The sequence below is a fragment of the Biomphalaria glabrata genome, chromosome 11 (genome assembly GCF_947242115.1).
Source record: "Biomphalaria glabrata chromosome 11, xgBioGlab47.1, whole genome shotgun sequence".
In the NCBI taxonomy this organism is placed as follows: Eukaryota; Metazoa; Mollusca; class Gastropoda; family Planorbidae; genus Biomphalaria; species Biomphalaria glabrata.
Genome location: NC_074721.1, coordinates 36,958,539 through 36,973,971, shown reverse-complemented (window position 1 = coordinate 36,973,971; position 15,433 = coordinate 36,958,539). Strand labels below are relative to the sequence as shown.

Below are 15,433 nucleotides of genomic sequence, written 5' to 3'. Positions count from 1 at the left end.
CAAGGAACATTTATGCCAAGTTTTATCATGATTGGTCAAACGGTTCTGATTTCTATGTGGGACATACATACCATACATACGCCTTACTTTCTGTTTTATATTACACACACAGACACACACGCACACACACACACACATATATATATATATATATTGTCAACACACTATCGTTTCTTTGTAATTAAAACAGGAGATTGTATTCAAAGAGACAGACAAATTCATACATGTGCAAATCCCAAACAAACTTACACACACAAACACAAACAAAAGCCAGTGTCTTTTAAAAGATTGCCGAAATTTCTTCATTTATTTTAAGTTAATTGATTTTGAATATTTAATTAAAAACATGGTTGTCGCGTAGTATAGACAAGTGTCTTTTTCTTTCTCCTAACTCTGTTTTTTTTTTTCCTCTACTCGTAGTACTTGTACGGGGCGAGAGTGTCTTGTATTTTTGTTTTGAATTGTTTTGCTACTTCACAAAGTCCGGTGACATCTATGGGTCATTCTTTGTCATGAGGCAGTTCACCCTCTGAGTTTGGTTGAAACGGACGGTGTGTTGGCCCGTTAAACGTTATTTGTCTGTACCAGTTTCTCGGACTTATTATTCAGTAGGATTTTTGGGACCCCTCTTTTGGGTGAGTTAATCTATTATTGTATGTTGTATGAGGTTGTCACTATTTCTATTTTTAGTGTAAAAGTTGAGAGTATTGTGTTTATTTCGTTTATAGGGTGCCAGTGTTTGAGTTGTATATATACTGAGCTTGAGTCTATCCTAGTGTGGGCGTCGCTTGCCGTCTCAGAAATATATATTACAGTTTTTAGTGTCATTGTCAAATTGGCGATAATCAGAGGTCTAACTTTACTATTACCGAGGTGGCAGTGTTGTGACGCCAGTCGGTCAGAGTCTGGTGGACTATGAAACCAGGGTGACAAGTTGATAGCAGTAGCAAAGGTGCTTAAACTAATTATTGAATAATATCTTTATATATACATATTATATATATATATATCTAATATATATATTGTCTATTTATCATCCTCATTGTACATACACATATATCAGTTTCATACAATTAAATTCATTTATTTTTGTTGTTATTTAAACTATTCACATAGTTGGTTACTCTATGTACGACTGTGTGTGAGTGATGTTCTTGTCAGGTTGGGACCTTAATTGTGTACAGTTAGTTAACAACACAAATAAATCCTAAACCTGACAATGGTAAGCGTTAATTTAGAGAGTTTTATCTTTGGTTTTTACAACCATTTTTTGTTTTCTAATTTACATTAAGCCAAGACAAAACGATTGAATAGACGAAGAGACGAGTTACCAGCGGTCATTTATTAGGCAATGGGCAGCTCACACATGAATCTACAATCTGAATTCCTGAAATTACATTGTATGTCATTCATTTTGCCACCTCCGTACTTCCAGAAACTCAAACAGTCTTCGTCTCCGTAGTTATCCGGCTGAGCTGAGCACCAGTCTAAAAATGGTATTGACTTACAGGTACGCTGAAACGTCCAGGTTCCTTCTTTCGCTTTGTCAGTACCGCCGATGAGCACAATGTCGTCAGGGTTACTTAACACGTAGCTCTGAAGTACCTTGTACTCGCTGGCGTCGTCAACTTCAGCCAGATAGCCACCAAAGGCGTTGCAGTAGGCCATGGCTTCATCAGAATCGCTGTAAGGAATCTTCGAGATAGCGTACCTCTTGTTGTTATAGATCACCGGGGGGTTAAATAACTTGGACAGGAGGGCATCCGTTTGAGCTTTCTCGTCACCACTTGGACATGATGGGCTGCAGAGTTCTCTCTGTTTTTGAAGAAGTACTTTCGCCACGTTTTTAAAGTTCAACACTGGGCAGTTGGCGCCACATGACTCCTGAGCAGTCACTGAAAGAAAAACAATATTACCAAGATTTAACCAGGAGTGAGATAAATAACCAGAAAAACAAAAACAAATACTTAAAAAAAAAACAAAGCTTTTACGAAGTGGCGTAGCTAGGGCGATGGGGGCTCGGGGGACTTGATCTCTGAGGTGTTCCTGTATTTAAACATTTAACGTCATTACATAAGATAATGGCGTAATATTTAATGTAAATACACATTTCAGACACTCATTAGGGGCCCTACTCAAGTGAGGCTCGGGGGGATTTTCAAATTTAGAAGCCCCCTCTCCCACTCTAGCTACGCCACTGGTAATACAAAGTGTAATTGTATCAATTATTTTGGGTCAGTCATGTAATTACAATTTTACTTGATCTAGACCAGGGGTGCGCAACCTTTTCCTATCGAGGGCCGCATTAAAAAATTTGTTGGGAATGGGGGGCGGCATATATATATATATATATATATATATATATATATATATATATATATATATATATATATATATATATATATATATATATATATATATGTACATACAACTTAGAAAATTACGCCATCTGTGTATAATGTCTTTTATTCCCATTTGTACTGTGATATACATTTACATTTCATTTTATACACTCCTAGTTGAGAAACTAGAACAAGGGTAGGTAATGTAAGGGATACTTTTTATATCGTCTGTTTGCATCATAACATTTCAAAACAAAAGAACAGTTGTTCATAATTTAAAGTTTTTAACAATTTACACTCGTGCATACTGTTCCGGAAGTGTGGAAGTTACTTTTTAGCTGTTATCCTCGTGAATGCTTTCAAATTACAGTCAGCCTGCCTTGACCTGTCCTTACATTTGTTTATTTTCAAACAGAAAAAAAAAAACTTGTTCACAGATGTATGTGAACAAAAAAAAAATTTTCACAGATGTATGTGAACCAAAGAAAATGATCACAGATGTATGTGAACCAAAGAAATGATCACAGATGTATGTGAACCAAAGAAAATGTTCACAAATGTATGTGAACAAAAAAAATGTTCACAGATGTATGTGAACCAAATAAATGTTCACAGATGTATGTGAACAAAAAAAAATGTTCACAAATGTATGTGAACCAAAAAATGTTCACAGATGTATGTGAACCAAAAAAATGTTCACAGATGTATGTGAACCAAAAAAAATGTTCACAGATGTATGTGAACCAAAAAAATGTTCACAGATGTATGCGAACCAAAAAAAATGTTCACAGATGTATGGAACCAAAAAAATTTTCACAGATGTATGTGAACCAAAAAAAATGTTCACAGATGTATGTGAACCAAAAAAAATGTTCACAGATGTATGTGAACCAAAAAAATGTTCAAATATATGTGAACCTAAAAAAATGTTCACAGATGTATGTGAACAAAATAAAATGTTCACAGATGTATGTGAACAAAATAAAATGTTCACAGATGTATGTGAACAAAATAAAATGTTCACAGATGTATGTGAACAAAATAAAATGTTCACAGATGTATGTGAACAAAATAAAATGTTCACAGATGTACGTGAACCAAAAAAAATTTTCACAGATGTATGTGAACCAAAAAAAGTGTGAACGTTTAGCATCAAAAGTTTTTTAAAGTGTGAAAATACAGCTTCTAGCACCCATAAAAACTCCAGCGGAATAACGAAATGAAACTTCTCTTTCAGGTTATAATTTTCTTAAAGGTCACCTGGAACTGAATGGTGAGCACCGGGGGGGGGGGGGACTGAAAACTGGTTCCTAATTCTTGACGTCTTAAAATTTGCTTTCAAATTTCATAATAAAGGAATCCAGATAAGTTTTGCACCTTTAAATCATTTTGCAAGAAATAGCTTCACCTTTCAGCAAAGGAAACTGACAAAACCTGTGTTCACTTGCTTGTCTGGAGAAATAGAAAAAGCTATGTTTGAAAAGATTCCACTTATCATTCGCACATTTCATGCGGAAAACATGAAGTCTGTCTTCCATTCTTCCTTAGAAATATTAGCAGAAAAGTAACCATTTTCTTCCTTGAGATCCTACATTCTTCTTGATACCTTGCTCATGTTCAGTTAGCGGACACTACTGTGGTACCGAACATCGGAATGTTTTGTTTCCAAAACTTCAAGTATTTCTTAAGTACTTCTCGGAACTGCCTTGGGTTGATCCCCCCCCCCAAGCTATGATAAGTTTGATCAATGAGATTTACAAGTTAGTATTACTTTTGAAATTCAGTGCAACTTTACGCAAACTTTCCCGTTTAGAATTTATGGTTGAGATATTGTTCTTTAAAAAAAAAACTGTTTTTCTCTGTCAAGGCACGAGCTCTATCCGTAGTTAACACTTGCGATTTTGTTCCAAGCTAAACCAAGACTTTTAACACTGTTCGTTAAAGCATTGAATATATAGTGGCATGAGTTTGAATCTTTAAATGAATATTTCTAAATATTGCAAAAAAGAATAATCTCAGTTTACTTTAAGCTTTTTAGAATGATATGTAAAAACATTGCTTCTTTTGCCTCTTCATCTTAAGTGATAAGAATCAGAAATTTCAATAATTTCTATAAATATTTAAAATGAGTTAATTGTAATATACATGTATAAAAATATAAATAAATATATATATTTATTTATTTATTTATACATATATTCTGTGGGCACAACTGATTTTTGTAGGTGTCCGCGGGCCACATAAAACAGTCCGGTGGGCCGCATGTGACCCGCGTGGTGTAATTTGCCCACTCCTGAACTAGACCAACAACGATAAATATGTGCGATTAGAAATATTTTACCAATATTTTTTACCGCTATTCCATGATTAGCTTTCTCAATACGCTCTGATCTTATCACTTATCTTGACACGTTGGAAAAAAAGGGTTTGGGGTGAAAGAAAGGGATCTCTGAATTTTTACCTTATTCGCTTTTAAAAAGCTTTGTTGTAAAATAGAGAATGACCTGGATACGAACTCGTGGCTCAAGCCGACATGCTAACCATTCTGCTTGTAAGGTACCTATGAAAAAACAATTATTTAGTTGTCTACTGTTTGGTACAAACTTACTTTAAGGCGCCGACCTATAAAGGGGACTAATTAATGCCACCACTTCAGTTTATTACATTTTTTTCCCTTGTTCAAAATACCAAACAAATAATTTATTAAAATAATTAATTGCCAATCGTTAATTAACGTTTAGCTTTATTCGAGATTGGGTGTCGGAGAAATAACGTTTACAAACTTTTTTACCAGACCGAGTGAGTTGATATATAAGCTGTGTAAAAAAGTGCTATTAGCAAACCGTAAGCCGAAAATTGTCATTGCTATAGTCACCCATTGTCAAATATTTTATTATAAGCCAATGTTGTCGTTATAGGTTGTAGTTTGAAAGGTATCATCTAGGTTGACACTGTAAATCAATGTTTCCCAAATGTTTACTTTAACGGAACACTTCGAGCGTTCTAAGTACAATAACGGAACATATTGCTTATGTTTTAGAGAGATTTAATTCCCGTGGTGTCCTACTAGTTAATTATTCCAGTAGTTCGTGGAACACCTATACAGGCCTCGAGGAACACTAGGGTTCCGCGGAACACACTTTGGGAAATGCTGCTGTAGAGCGAGCATCGTGTCTTATACAATCTGTTATGATACGATTAGGAATTAGTTATTTGTTTCGGGAATAAGGGGGGAAGTTTTATTTAGCGACGATGACGTCAAGTTGGTTAAAAAGAAGAACGCTCTAGGACTTAATGAAGACAAGACGCTTTTCCTACTGAAGTAAAGACAAGGATTTTATAGACGACTATAAGAAAGGACATTCGACGGTTTCCCTTTATTGGCATTAAACGTACTATGTTGTTAAACAACAGAGTAGATTGTTGGCCCTTTCGCCGGTGTTATCTGTTCCAGTATTGAGTTCAGTGTTACCTCCAGTTGGACTTGGTTGTAGGTATTTCAAGTACTAGTCACCGAGGAAGAGCTTAACAAATCAATGTTATTTCCCTTATTTCGACATTGCACATTGTCTAGACATACTTTCTAATCAATGGCTTTCACCACTTTCATATTGTTATACATTAATATATATATATATATATATAAATGACCCAGCAGGTTTCCTTACATACATAGCTATGATATTTTGCTATAGTTTTATTATACATCAAGGTGTCCTATATGGTAAACTTGTTTCTTTTCTCTAACCAGTAACGTACTGACAAAGTAAGTGATCCATAATAGTTCAATCTTGAATGCTTCATTCTCTATTCTGACGTTAAATAACACTTTTCCCCTCTATTGATCTGGCTATCTCAGAATTTGATGTAGGCTACACACAATTTTTACGTTCAACAATCCCCTAGTTTTTTGTTATTTATTTTGCCGTTATAAACATACACATTCACTACAAATACTCATCACTAAGTGAAGTTCGCATCGCGAAAAGGGTTACGAAATACAAGTTAAAGTACAAACCATAACAGCTGAGACTGATCAGCGCACACAGCAAGACCATGAGAGGTGAGGTCCACGCAGTTATCATTCTGATGTTGGAGACGAGATGACTGTGCTGTGCACCTTCAATGGAAAATGCTTAATGGTGGAAGTTTTCGTAGCATTCTGTTCGCTATTCTTTCTATTTATTTGTTTCGCAAGGCCTTCTACGTGGGCGAAACTTTTCCGTTAATGGTTCTCAGTTCGCATACATTGTAATTATAATATCGACGTTTCCATTAAATGTAAGTTTATAACCTTAGTCTTTCGCCTTCTCTTGTACCTACAAGAATATATTAACATATAGTTGGTTAACATCAGAATCTAGAAATGAGATGCTCAATATACCTTAGAGGTCGGTCTTTACCAAGATATAATGTATAGTTGTGTCGAATGTGGCTATGTTTTATTATTATTATTATTGTTATTATTATTTCAATTCGTTAACTTTGAATCGACTGTGTTACCTTGCTTTATTAAATAACTTAATGAGTATAGCGCAGCGTTCCCAAACTTTGTATCTGTGGGGTCCGCACCCCCCTCCCCATGGGGCGCGACGTCCTTTGACGTTTTTTTTTTGTTGTTGTCTTTAATTTTTTTTTATTTTTCATTGCACTGTGAAAACCTTCATGGGATCCAACTTTAGGACCCTACATCTCTCCTCCAGGTCCCGATATGGCTAAAGAGATGGCGGGGGGGGGAGGGGGCTAAGAATTTGTTTTCATTAGGGGGGAGAGGGTGCCACCAGTACCAATATGAGAAGCGCTGATGTAACATATTGGTTTAGAAAAAATGAATAATGCAGCAGTTAAAGGCCTACAGTAAGATTAGATACAACGCTGAGACTAGGTACCTTGCATCGCCCAGCTCTTAGTATTGTTTTAATTCGGTTTTAAGTTTATGAGGTTCATTCAGGAATGAAGATTATGACATCCTACATCGAGATTATGACATCCTACATCGAGATTATGACATCCTACATCAAGATTATGACATCCTGCATCAAGATTATGGCAACCTATTTCAAGATCATATCTTCCTATTTCAAGATTATTTAACTCCATTTCAAGATTTAGACATTCGATCTCAACATTATGTCATAATATTTCAAGATTATTTCTTCCTATTTCAACTTTATTTCATCCCATTTCAAGGTTATACACATCCGTTTTCAAGATTATTACATCCTTTTTCAAGATTATAACATCCTTTTTCAAGATTATGACATCCTTTTTCATGATTATGATATCCTTTTTCAAGATTATAACATCCTTTTTCAAGATTATGACATCCTTTTTCATGATTATGACATCCTTTTTCATGATTATAACATCCGTTTTCAAGATTATAACATCCTTTTTCAAGATTATAACATCCTTTTTCAAGATTATGATATCCTAATTCATGATTATTACACTTTTTTCAAGAATATTTTTCATTTAATGATAATTACATCTTTTTTTAAAGATGATTATGACTTCCTATGTCAAGATTATGTCATCTTTTTTTTTTTTAAGATTAAGACATCCTTTTTCAAAACTATGACATCATTCTTGAAACCTTCTGTATGACGCCAGGAGATGACAGCGGAAAGATTTAACTAGGGAACATTGTGTTGACAGTTTGATTATCACACTCACACGACTGGACAGTCATTATTACAGACAAGTTTTTTTAACGCTGGTTTGTCATGTTCATTTGTAGAACAATAGTTGTAAACAAGCTGTGAATGCTGTATCGTATCTTGCTGATCCATTTGTGTGACTTAACTCTTTCTCTCCGTAATTATTTACCACATTCTGGTGGAATCAACGTTGGTATCGTCAGTTAGGAGAGAAAGAGTTAAACTGTCTACTGCAGTACCTGATACTTTCTAAACTAATTTAAAAACAAGCAAAAAAAAATATTTAAAAAATATAACGCTTATCTGAGGTAAAAACTTCGCACTTACAGGTATATTTTTCAATAATCTAGAATTTATGTTCCTTATTCGATACCAAACTAAAGAACTAATCACCAATAATTATTTGACTAATTGGTTAATTTTTAATTGATTACTTTTTTTTTGTTAGGTACAATAAATAGAACTAAATAAATCTAACTCGAGTATTCTCATGCCACTAAGCTGATCGTCTGATCAACATCCACGTGGGATAGATGTTTTATCAACTTAGCCTGAAAACACCAGACACTCTAGAGAAAGTCTGGTTTTCGCTCCTAACTAGTAAGGTATATATTATATATAATATATATATATATATATATATATGCAAATATCCAGATAAGTCAAACGGAGGTAACTCTTAAATAACGAAATCCAATAACACAGGCGATAAGCCAACAATATGGGTGAGAAGTTAGTCGACGCTGGTAGCGAATGTCGAAAAAGAACATTACTAATAACGAAGGTAACCGTCGAATGTCGTCAAGCTATATCTCTACGTCCATAAATCTGCCTCTCTCTAAATCCGTCAAAAGTAATGTGTTTACATTAAAATATTCTTCCTAAACTCCTCGTCTTGTTTCTACTAGTCGCATCATTGTCTCTAAGTCAAAACTTTCTATTTGTATAAACCAAATAACTAGACACCAGTTCGAGGAATGGTCGGGATCTCTTGAGTCCTGGCTGATTCGCGGGGTCCTCTAATAAGTAAAATTGGGCTGACATGCCCGACCTTCGCGCTCTGTGAAGTGCGACCCTTTTGCGCTCATGAACTAGGCTCTATCTAGCCCGTCATCCGACGTCGTAGTAGAGGAACACGTCAGTTTTAATACTGGGGGTATCTTGGTCAAAACACTCCCCATTGTGGGAAACTCAGAATCCGCTTTTGACTGCAAGCTGCTTAAGGATTACCGGCTCTTGATTATTCATTAGGATTGACTCACAAAGCAGAGATGAGGCTTGAAGCTTTCTGTCTCCTGGTGGGTAGCCAGCCAAGGCTAATGATTCTCTACTATAAACTAACTGGTTTGGCTGACTCTTTTATAACACAAAACTGTACATCAGGAGAAATTGCTAATCACTTTGAGTAAGATATATTTGCTGACCAATCGTATTCATAAAAAGATTATTTAAATTATTTAACATTATTTCCTCCGTTAGGAATCTTATGTCAATCCATTATTTCTGTATGTATTTATTCTTATACTTCATTATTGCATGCAGTTTATCCACTTAGTTTTGCACAGTATTTCTGACTGTCCAACTCTTGATATCACAAAGACAGAATTAAAATTAAATTTAAACAATGGTTACATAGACAGTTTGATGTGGAAACACAAACTCAATATCTGCCACAAATTGTCCACTCAGGCATGTAAAAAAAGGCAGGCTTCAAAACTTCCAGAAAGAATATAAAAAGTTATAAACTACAAACTATCCACGACAACAACCCTATCTCCGTCAATACAAAAAGAGGAGACGTGCTCGTGTGGAAAGTGTTGCCGATACTGTTGTATTGTTAGTTTGACTAACGACTTATTAAATTAAACCATTTTATAACAGATTTCCCACGGCCTCCTGATTTACCAGAAGCTCCTGGAAATCTTCTGAAATTGCAAAATATACGAAAAAGTGCTGGAAATCTCCGGAAATTATTAAAATCTTTTGAAAACTATTTCAAATCTTCTGTCATTTGTTATGATACGATTAGGAATAAGTTATTTGTTTCGGGAATAAGGTAAAGTTTTACTTAGCGACAATGACGTAAAGTTAGTTAAAAAACAAGAACGCTCTAAGTGACGCTAAAAAGAAGACGCTTCGGGTAGAGTAGTAGAATAGACATACTGATTTACGGAAAGACATTGGACGAATCCCTTTTGAGTATTAAAGTATTCATGATTGTTTTGATACTAGCGTCGACTACTATTTATTGATTGTTTGGCCTTTCGCCGGTGTTTCTGATTTGGTTGAAGGTTACCTCATGATCATTGTATTGATTACATTCAACACCTCGGAAGAGCCACAACACTTTCAATATGGAAAACGCCAACCCTACGCGCGATAAAAAAAAAACGGCATTATGCAATACTCGTAATTGTGACATTGGGTGAAAGAGGCTTATCACGCCTCACACTAACGAAGAATTACTTGAGGTCAACAATTCTCAAAGATAGATTGAAACACTTGGTAATTTTTGCTATTGAGAGTGATCTATGTAGGAAACAGAATTATTATGATATACTGTATGACTTTGCTACACGCATGGCTCGTAAAGTAATTCTTTATGTAGTAAAGAATGAATAAAATGCAAAGAGGGATTTATTTTCTAATACAAACTCTTAATTTTCACTTATCACCGTATCTCTACCTAAACTTGGCCCCGCGAAATCCGTTTCGCTTAGGGCCCTACAACGGTTGAGTCCGGCCCTGCTATTTAGTAACTGGTTAATACAGAGTAGATTATTGTATTCTCCCCCTCCTCTTTTTTTTTTTCGCCGCTAAAGTTACTTGGTCACAATGGTTAAGTCCGGCCCTGCTATATAGCGATGCTGAATACTACCTGTTCTCCTCCCCCCATCTTTTTTTTCGTGTGGTAACTCTAGTCCGACTTGCAGAAATAAAAGAGTGATATTTCCTTTACTTTTTGTCCAAACTGTTGAGTCATGAAGAGAATTATATACATAGACGCTTGCAAGGTTGTCAAACTTTCCGTGCTAGGATAATAATTTTCTAACACATTTAACTCTTTCTCTCCGTAATTATTTACCACATTCTGGTGGAATCAACGCTGGTATCGCTGGGGCACAATATTGGCTTAGAAGTCAGTCGATCACCCTTGGATGCAGCTAACGTCGAAGACGATAATGGAAGTTAGTGTAGATTTAAAAATATTTTACATGTTTCGGATAGGCCTTCAGAGTTGAAGATAATTACTTCCTAGTCCAAACCTCCCGCAGGACGACGGGGGATGGGAGCGGGCAGGGTTTGAACCCTGGACCATCGATAAAGCTGAACGACAGTCCAGCGCGCAAACCGCACGACCAGGCATAAAGGGCATAAAGCACCCAGGAAGGAACGAACTACAGGTTAAAACTGTTAAAACTGGAATGTTAATTTTCATCCAAGATAAACTAAGTTGGTATTTTTTTTTTGTTGGAAAAAAAACTGACTGCTTGCATAATTATATAAAAAAATAAATAAAACCATTATCAATCAGAAGACAAAGAAAATGGTCGTTGCACCTAAAATTTACAAGCCGCAAAGAATAATAATAAAATTAGATTTTCAGTAGCTCTCATACTTTTCGAGATCTAAACACTACAGACGGGCAGAGGGACGGACAGACAACATAAAAAAATAACAGTTACTCTTTCCCTACAAAGACGGCTAAAAAGATACACCTAATGATCAAAGTCTGCTGAAATATAACGGGCTTAACTGGGCTTGTTTAACTCTTTTTGACTGCCACAGGAATATAAGCATCAACAGTATCCGACTCTCTAAGGGGCTACTCCATTCAGTTGGGGTCCATGTCCATCCTGCCCCTGCCATTTTGTTGTTCTAGTTGTTCTCATACACTCCATATTTTCTTTTTCTCTTCCCCATGTGTGTTCCAGGGCAGAGCCGCCGCTGCTTATTGTTTATCTTACAGTTCGCTACTCAACATTTGAACCTATTGACAGAAGTATAATCCTTTCAGAAGCTAAGTGTAAGCCGTATCACATTGTAAAATTAAAATCATAGCCTACCTTATCTTCACACATATCAGCTCAACACCCTCGACACGCCTCAAATAGAGTCAGAATGAAACTGAAAATTCGTTGACTGGATTTGAAAAAAAAAAGTTGAATTGAGTTGTCAATGAGCCCTCATCACTAATAAGCCTCTTGTTCAATAATTAATTACACTTAAGGTTTCAGTGCCTACTCATGTTTTCATTCGTAACTAAAAAAACAACAACAACATCCGGCATGGCCTGATGTCTTAACCAAGTGATGCTGAAATTGAATAACGAAGCGTTGCAGTTAACGGTTAATTCAATAATTATAGCGCATTTAAAGCCCCGACGTTTTAGACCTAGCCTGTATTTGCTTTACAAGTTAACTGCATTGTATAATTTATGCAAAAAACGATGCGACTTCACGAAACTAGACCATCAGTGCAATATGGTGCATTTAATGGGAAAGTTGGTATTGTAAGGTTAAAATACTACGGGCTAATGTATAGAATTTTAAAAAACAATTAGTCACATGTAAGGAACTTCAAGAGAATACTATAAAAACTGTGTTATTGGATACATTTATATCACCTCCAAATCTGCTTCCATAAGTTAGTGTCCGGAAATCGAGAATGGTTAGCATAAACCTCTTGATCTTGTTGTGTGGCTTGCTATGTATAAGTTGTAATGGTAGGTCTTTCTTCTTTGCATTATTAACTCTTTCCCTCCGTAATTATTTACCACATTCTGGTGGAGTCAACGCTGGTATCGTCAGTTAGGAGAGAAAGAGTTAATGTTGCAATGTAATTTTAGAACTAAATAAAGTGAAATGTAAATAAGTATGCCTTTGGGTAGTGTTACCACATAAACCAAAACACGCCAAGGATGATTGATTGAATTTCGATAACGAAGACAAACTGGTTAGAAACTGAACGTAACGAACATTCAATTCTGCTGTTTTAACACTTTGTCTCCTAACCGACGATACCAGCGTTGATTCCACCACAATGTGATAAATAATTACGGAGATAAAGAGTTAAAACAGGCAAAAAAAATTATATCTTTTCTTTTTAAAAAGTGCATGTACACACTAATTAACAATCATGTCGTCGATATGCGTAAGACGCAATTATCTTCACTATTGAGGTAGCGTCTGTAATCAATAAGATAAGATTAAAATACATTTATGTTAATTATAATACTAAAGCTGAGTTTGCTCTATAACATTTGTTGCAAGTTTTGGCTTGTAAAATTACCTATTCATCCTAAAATGTCTGTTTCAGCTGATTCAAATTCGCTTTGCAAAAGTAACCGTCCCGAGCTTGATCTGCAATCCGTCATCGACAGTCTCATCCAGCAACAGAGAAAGCTCTGCACGTATCAGTGTCTGACGAACGAAGAGAAGAACAGTGTCAAAGCTCTGAAGAATCAAGTAGAGAATGTCACTAATCTCTTATTTCATCCTCCACTGATCTATAACAACAAGAAGTACGTCATCTCCAAGTTTCCTTACCAAAGTTCTGATGAAGCCATGACATACTGCACAGCTTTTGGCGGCTACCTGGCAGAAGTTAATGACAACCAAGAGTACACGGCCTTGCAAAATTTTGTTCTAAATACACCGGCAGTAGACATTGTGCTCATCGCTGGGTCTGACGCCATAGCAGAAGGAACCTGGAGGTTTCAGAGAACTGGTGGGCCAGTGCCAATTTTAGATTGGATTCCAGGACAGCCTGATAATTTGGGAGAGGAAGATTGCTTGAATTTGTGGAAAAACTACGGCGGTAAGATGAATGACCTACCCTGTGGTTTCAGGAGTTCTGAAGACAGGTTTATGTGTGAGCTACCTAAATAGCTTATACGCACGCTTTGTTGTGAGCTATATGATTAATAAAATATTCATGGCAATACTTATGTTTTCTTGTTTCTCTTTCTTAGGTTATATTTTATAATTTTTATAGTTATTTTTTGTTAACATTTAAACTTAACTGGAATATGTAATATGTAGTAAATTATAGACCACTTGTATTTCTGGGTTCAAAAAGAAAATAAAAATATATACATACTTTGTTGTTAATGAACATAAATTGTTCTTTTTATTGGTAGTATGTAAATACACTCATCTAACAATTAATTAGTCTCTACTATCAATCAATAAATACATCTTTGTATATGCTATAGAAGGGTCCTAGGCATAACTTTCAAAGACCGCATCACAAACCAAGAGATTAGAGACAGGGTTACTGCAGCGATCGGACCCCCATGATGACCTGCAAACTATTGTAATGAAACGCAATCTTAAAATATATGGCCATATTACAAGATCCACAAGGCTCGCAAAGACCTTCCTTCAGGGAACAGTACCAGGAAAAAGAAGAAGGGAAAGCGATGGGAGGACAACATAAAAGAATGGACGGTTTTAGATAGAGGTTTTAAACAAGGCAAAGACAGAGAGGAATGGAGAAAGACGGTCGACAAATATATATATATATGTCTTCTCACTCTATCTATCTATCTATCTATCTATCTATCTATCTATCTATCTATCTATCTATCTATCTATGTTTGTTTTACATGTTTCGGATGTTCCTTCAGAGTTGAAGATAATTACTTCCTAGTCCAAACCTCCCGCAGGACGACGGGGGATGGGAGCGGGCAGGGTTTGAACCCTCGACCATCGATAAATCTGAACGACAGTCCAGCGCGCTAACCGCACGACCAGGCAGCCATCCTACCTATCTATCTATCTATCTATCTATCTATCTATCTATCTATCTATCTATATGAGGGCAAATAAACCCTCTTAAATGTATGTCTCCGATCTTATTTCAGTTGTAATTCTAAACGCGCAACTCTCTTTGCTTCTCTAGCCGATTTACTTGGTAGTGTCGTTCAGACAGAAAATGATTATTAGGCATGACTAGATAGTCACGTGAAATGCGTAGGACGAATTTATCTCTTCTATTTACCTGTAATCCATTAAATCAGTGATGCCCAAAATACGGCCCGCGGGCCACATTCGGTCAGCGACGTGCTTTCATCCGGCCCGCCGAAACGTCGACACAAAATATAGAAAATCCACCCCCCCTCCCAAAAAAAAAAGTTCAAAATGTACCTTTACCTACGTTAGGACCGTCACTTTTTTCTAATGGATTACTACCAAGGCATTTAACATTTGTGCGTTAATGAAATAGGACTATAGAATCTACTAGGAAACATGAACGGACCTATACCTTTTTGTAGAACATGATACCATTGCTGGCCAACATGTTTGATTTTTATAAAGAAAGTGTCTGGCTGTTTCTTTTTAAAAAAAAAACAAAAACAAGAATAACAAAATATGAACAGAACCTACGCCATTTTAGAACTGTAAAGAGAAAATTCAAATAACTCAA

General features: G+C 35.9%; 2 protein-coding genes across 2 annotated transcripts; one reads left to right on the top strand and one right to left on the bottom strand.

Moving 5' to 3' along the window:
- Positions 1-1,344: 1,344 nt before the first annotated feature.
- On the bottom strand, positions 1,345-6,636 carry LOC106054920 (perlucin-like protein). Its single transcript, XM_056045588.1, has 2 exons — positions 6,361-6,636; positions 1,345-1,895 (listed from the first exon to the last, which is right to left on the bottom strand). Exons 1-2 carry the CDS (start codon positions 6,425-6,427, stop codon positions 1,345-1,347), a joined length of 618 nt encoding a protein of 205 aa, XP_055901563.1. The 5' UTR covers positions 6,428-6,636.
- Positions 6,637-12,617: 5,981 nt separating this feature from the next.
- Positions 12,618-13,948, top strand: LOC129921756 (mannose-binding protein C-like). The gene is made up of 2 exons (XM_056004441.1): positions 12,618-12,728; positions 13,322-13,948. Exons 1-2 carry the CDS (start codon positions 12,671-12,673, stop codon positions 13,891-13,893), a joined length of 630 nt encoding a protein of 209 aa, XP_055860416.1. The 5' UTR covers positions 12,618-12,670; the 3' UTR covers positions 13,894-13,948.
- The last annotated feature ends 1,485 nt before the right edge of the window (positions 13,949-15,433 follow it).